A 5522-nucleotide genomic window follows, 5' to 3' on the forward strand; every position below is an offset into this window, starting at 1 on the left:
ATAATGTATATATTTAAGTATATAAATTTATTTCGGATACATTCGGGTACACAAAATATTTCGGTTCGAATCGGATTCGGTTTCGGTTCTTTAAATACCAAAATTTTGAACCCGTTCGGATATTTAATCAATTTCGGTTCGGGTTCGATGCTACTTTTTCGGATCGGGTTCGGTTCGGTTTTTCGGGTTCGGATTTTTTGCCCAGCCCTAATCTATTCGTTATGACGGTGTTTACTAAATCAAACGATAGATTAGAATCAGAGAATTTAGGAGTTGACCTATCCATAAACCATCAACATAAACATGTGCACTTCACCAAAATTCTTATACAACCATATAAAACATACGACGACCCCATGATCTCACATGCTATCTAGTTATATATATATTCCATAAAGTTGCGTATGCAAGTACGTGGGACATATTACGTATGTAACTAAAGGTGTATCACATCTGAATAGATTAGCGCAGTTGGCAAATGATTTTAGGATCTGGTCATAAATTTATAATCTTTCGCTAACTTTGGTTTCACACAATCGATATACCGATTTTTAGTGAAAAGTTCTCTCGGATGATTTATCATATTAAATAATGGGGATGGATGCGACACCATACGAAACACTGTGTGGGTTCAAAACAAATAAATGTATGTTGTGTAGTTTTAAGTGATGCGGTTAAGCTATAGCTTTCACAATCGCAAGTTTTGAGTTTTTCTGTGGGAAGTGAAGTGGTGGTGGCAGTGAGGTCACATGGAGAGCCCACAAAGAAGAGAAATATTCTGTACTCTGTTTGTTCTCTTGAATATTACTTTTTTAATATTACATTTAGTATATAGTTAAAGTTAAACCCCAAAGCATCAATAGATCAGAAAAGTTAGCTAGATGAATGAACACTGTTTCAAATCTGTTCTCTTATTGGACTTTTCTTCTTCGTCTTTCGAATGTGTGCTTCCAGTGCTCTTCCTCATCTACCAGTTACCACTATCATTATTACAATTGTCAAATAATAACGTCCATATATATTACATGTTCCTTTTTTGGTCTTGTAATTCTACATTATGCTCAAGAGTCAAGGTAGTATACATTAATTGTAAAACAAAGTAAAATATACTCGGAACATATTCTTGAATTTTACTAAAATAATTTTGAAAAAATTTACTGAAACAATTTGTCAAAAAAAAAAAAATTTACTGAAACAATTATTTAAGTTCAAAGGTAAATGGAAAATATCAGATATAATAAATATTTTATTGCTTATTTTGTGTCAAACTGTCAATGACAGAGCTGGAACCCCACTCGAAAGCACATGCATCTGATTTTTTTTCATCAATTTTTTTTTGTCAAATATGCATCTCAAGTTTGTCACGATATTAACTTAGCAATTAATTTTATCAATACTGGTGAAATCTCTAGTTATATATTTTAATTAATAAGTAGTGATCATTTAGAAAGAATTTAATGAGTAGTGGGTTGTGATATACGATACTACATAATACTTGATCTCAAAAAAATTGGAAGATATAAATTTCATTTATTAAACAAAAATTATCATTCTAAAAAAATTGTTGAATATCCTCTCTTTTTTTTTTGGCACTGCAATATCCTCTCTATACACCCACTTTCTACATCCCAAAAGAAACAGCAAACGCGAAAAATACAATGTAATGTCATTTGAAACAATAACAAATAATTTCAAAATACTCAAATTAAAAAAAAATCAACGAAATTTTCTTTTGATGATGGTAATGATATCACGATGATGTTGATCAGGATTATGATGCTCTGTTTGAACGATATAATCAATTGAAATGATGATGATTGTGATGTGGTTGTTGCTGATCAGGCCATGCCCAATAACCAGCCGACGTCGTTTCATCAATACCATTGAACATATTGCAAAATCCTTGATCTTGAACCATCTGATGATCAATATGAGCGGAGGTGGTGCTCGTTGTCACAGATCGAACTGAAGAAGGGAAAAGATCTTTCAACCCCTCTGAACTATTATTATTATTATTATTTTCCGTGCTTTCATTGTTGCTCCATGAAGCTTCTGCTGATTCTCTCTTGATCTTTCCTGACTCTTTACGGTCTTGTTTCTTCAATGCCACTACCTGTTTTTGTGTACCAGGTCCAATATCACCACACGTAAACTTAAGTTAGTGGACAAATTTATTCTCGCATAAATTTATTTATGTGTTAAATAAAATAACTTATCGTAAATGTCAACTCCACAAGCACATGGAGCTTCTATTACATTAAAATGTATGTACACAAGAATCTTTATTAAGAAATAAAACAAATAATGTATATTCAATGTTATTTTGACAAACATCTTTGCGTTGGATCAAGAGCCAGTCAACAATCTAATACTCCCTCCGTTTCAAATTATATGTCGTTTTAGAGCAAAAAATTTGTTTCAAAATAAGTGTCGTTTTATAATTTCAATGCAAAATTTATTGACTTTTTATTCTAAACTATTTTTCTATTGGTTGAAATCTGGTTAGGTGTATTGGTAATGATGTTTTTATCTAGTAAATATACAAACTTAAATGTTTTATTAATCCGTGTGCCGAAGTCTAGAACGACAAATAAAATGAAACGGAGGGAGTACTACTGTATATATCTGTGTTAGTCCATAATAATAAAATTTAAAGCCGTTCTAAGATCGCTAACTACGTGATAGTCCATGAGCATTTTATTTTAGTAAATGCTTGATTAATGCTTTATTTTTATGTTACATCCATCTCACTTTTATCGAAATTCTTTAGCTTGTAGAATTAACGTGATGAAATATAAAATATACCTCAGCATGGAGTTTCTTGTTGTGTGCTAGAAGAGAATCATTGTCCGATTTCAAAACGTCGAATTGTTTCTTGAGAGAATCATAGTCTCTCTCAAGCTGCTTTGTCTTCCACCTAGCTCTCCTGTTCTGAAACCAAATCGCAATCTGTCTAGGCTGCAACCCTAAGGCCTTAGCAAGCTGCATCTTCCTTTCAGGCTCCAGCTTGTTCCCTAGCTCGAAGCTCTTCTCTAATGCCCTAACTTGCTCTAAATTCAGCCTCTTCTTCTTCTCTCCCAACATCATATGGGACCCATCATCTGATAGATTGTCTTCATCTCCCACCTGGTCCTGATCATTCATGTTCGTCGGGGTCGGGCTTTTTTGAGTTATATGATGGTGATCTGACACTCCCGTGAACGACATTGATCTGTTCATCATGTAGTTTCCTCCTCCTACACCCAAAAACAAAAACTAAATTTAGTTTTGGGAAATTCAAGTTCAAGATCTAGACTATAATCTCCTGACATGTATTCATTATGTGAATTACGCAGTGATTAGAGTCTAAAAAAAGGTTTACCACTTCAAATCATGATTTGGTAGGGTCTTTAATTAACCATTTTCATACTATTATATACATGTGTAATTGTGTATATATATAGAGAGAATACTTACCGTAGAAGAGATGAGGAGGGCAAGAAGGGAGAGAGGTAGGGGAAGGTAAGTGATGAGCATTATCTTCATGAAGTTGCTGAAACATGAATCCATGCTGTGGAAAGGCCATCTCCAATCTCAGTCCTTCTTGACTATTAACAATATTGTTCTTTTCCTCCTCATACATATACATATATGAACGTATATGCTACACACGCACAAAGTCCACCAATGATTAAATCTTCCTAGGACTATTTGTGATTTAGATCAAGAACTTGTTTGGAGGATCTTGAAGTTTTCTGTGGGGATAATTTAGTGAGAAGGAGGAGAAGAATGATGAAGAGATCAGTTCATGAGAAGTTTGTATAGGACCCACGCTTTTATACCATTTAGGCTCTAGGGCATATGCTGATCTTTCTTTTGATCTAATTTGTATACGACACTTGGGAAATTTTAAATTAAAACTCTTAACAGGAAAAGAAAATTTAAATTAAAATAAATAAATGCCACATGGATCTTTGACATATACATACATTTTCCACTTCATTTATGCACTGTTTAATTTTGTGCTTTTAAGATACAGCTTAGCCCCACCTTCAAGGAAAAAAAAAAATAGAGAGAGAAAGCGATAGAGAGAGAAAGCGATTGAGATCTGTAAATCCGGCCGACGGCGAGGGCTTTCACAGCCGCCGTCGGTCCGGCCTTTGATCTACACCATCCTCCAGTCTCCGTAAGCTTCCGTAAGTCTCCGGCGTCGCTCCAATCTCGCGGTGGGCGTGCGGCTTTTGCTTCCGGCGCCGCATCCTTCAAGCGGTGGGCGTTCGGCTCCTGTCTCCGGTGTGGCTCCTTTCCGTTAAAGGAGAACGGCCGGCTCTAGCGTTTTGCGTCGTCTAGCCCTCCTTAGTTAACGGCGGTTTGTTTTAGGGTTTTTATTTTCTTTTCGGTTTATAGATCTGTGCTGTTTGGGTTGTTCGATGGCTTTGGGTGGTTTGAGATCTCGAGAAACCCTCGATGAAGCTCTCCGCAAAAGTTCAGACGAAGCAAGTTGATTGTAGCTATGGCCTCCGGCGTTTTCAGCGAAGAAGATCAGGCGTGCGCCGTCGAACAAGTGGTTCCGGCGCGGCGGTTTAACGGTGAGGCGTAGTGGTGTTGATCGGGATGGCGAGGGCGTGACGCGTGTCTCCGCGATGTGGGAGATCGAAACGCGTGGACGACTCGCCTCGATTATGTCGGTCGGAGTGTGGGCCTGGTTTGTTTGGGCCTAACTGCCACCTTGGTTTGCTGGTAATTTTGGGCCCATTTATTTCTTGGGCTTTCGGGATTTAGAGTTGTAATAGTTTCTGGGCCTATGGGCCTTTAATATAACTTTGACGGGAAAAAAAAAAGATACAGCTTAGCTTATACACACAACTGGTGCACCAAAAAAAGAAGCTTATACATACAACTTTTTCTGTGTGCACCATACACGTATACAACTATGGCTTCAAATGGGACGCATGTCAAAAAAATTTAAATTAAACACAATACATATCAAGCAGAACAAATACAAATGAAAAAAAAAATTTTGATTAAAAAAAAATTAAACCCGGATCTATTAAAAACACATACCTAACCTCCGGATGGAGGTACATTCCACGGATAGACTCTCTCTTAGGCATTCAGATGAACCGAAATCAATAATCCATATCCGTGTGGCCGGTGGGATTTCAGCCCGGATTCACCGATTAATAAAAAATATTTTGCCCAACAACATATATAATTTTTTTTGTTTAACTATGTAGTTACAATTATTTCTCTAATATTAGTTAAAAAAATTTCATATCATATACCTCAAACTTCAAACTAATATTATTTTTATTTATGGTAATTATTATCAGATATGAAAAAATAAACTATAACATATATATGTATAGAGAGAATTGCCCTATGTTTATTTATCAAAATATAATTCTTTAGTAAAAGCATATATTATTAGATTATATAAAAATAAAATGCAAGAGACCACTTAACAGAGTTGATTTGACATTTTTAATTAGATTTACTCTGTCACCCAATTAGTATCCTTATGATCACTGTTAGGGCGGTCG

General features: G+C 35.6%; 1 protein-coding gene across 1 annotated transcript; it reads right to left on the reverse strand.

Annotated features, from left to right (window-relative positions):
* Positions 1–1584: 1584 nt before the first annotated feature.
* LOC108846315 (homeobox-leucine zipper protein HAT7) lies at positions 1585–3823 on the reverse strand. The gene is made up of 3 exons (XM_018619539.2): positions 3457–3823; positions 2806–3236; positions 1585–2113 (listed from the first exon to the last, which is right to left on the reverse strand). Exons 1-3 carry the CDS (start codon positions 3626–3628, stop codon positions 1799–1801), a joined length of 918 nt encoding a protein of 305 aa, XP_018475041.2. The 5' UTR covers positions 3629–3823; the 3' UTR covers positions 1585–1798.
* Positions 3824–5522: the final 1699 nt, after the last annotated feature.

The sequence above is a fragment of the Raphanus sativus genome, chromosome 3 (genome assembly GCF_000801105.2).
Source record: "Raphanus sativus cultivar WK10039 chromosome 3, ASM80110v3, whole genome shotgun sequence".
NCBI classification, from domain to species: Eukaryota; Viridiplantae; Streptophyta; class Magnoliopsida; order Brassicales; family Brassicaceae; genus Raphanus; species Raphanus sativus.

What these genes read in the sequence shown, in the direction of transcription:
- LOC108846315 (XM_018619539.2), bottom strand. Translation starts at nt 3,628, where the DNA reads ATGTATATGTATGAGGAGGAAAAGAACAATATTGTTAATAGTCAAGAA. An exon ending in CCCTCCTCATCTCTTCTACG is followed by an intron (nt 3,237 to 3,456) that starts GTAAGTATTCTC and finishes TTTTGGGTGTAG; the next exon opens with GAGGAGGAAACTACATGATG. An exon ending in ACAAGAAACTCCATGCTGAG is followed by an intron (nt 2,114 to 2,805) that starts GTATATTTTATA and finishes ACACAAAAACAG; the next exon opens with GTAGTGGCATTGAAGAAACA.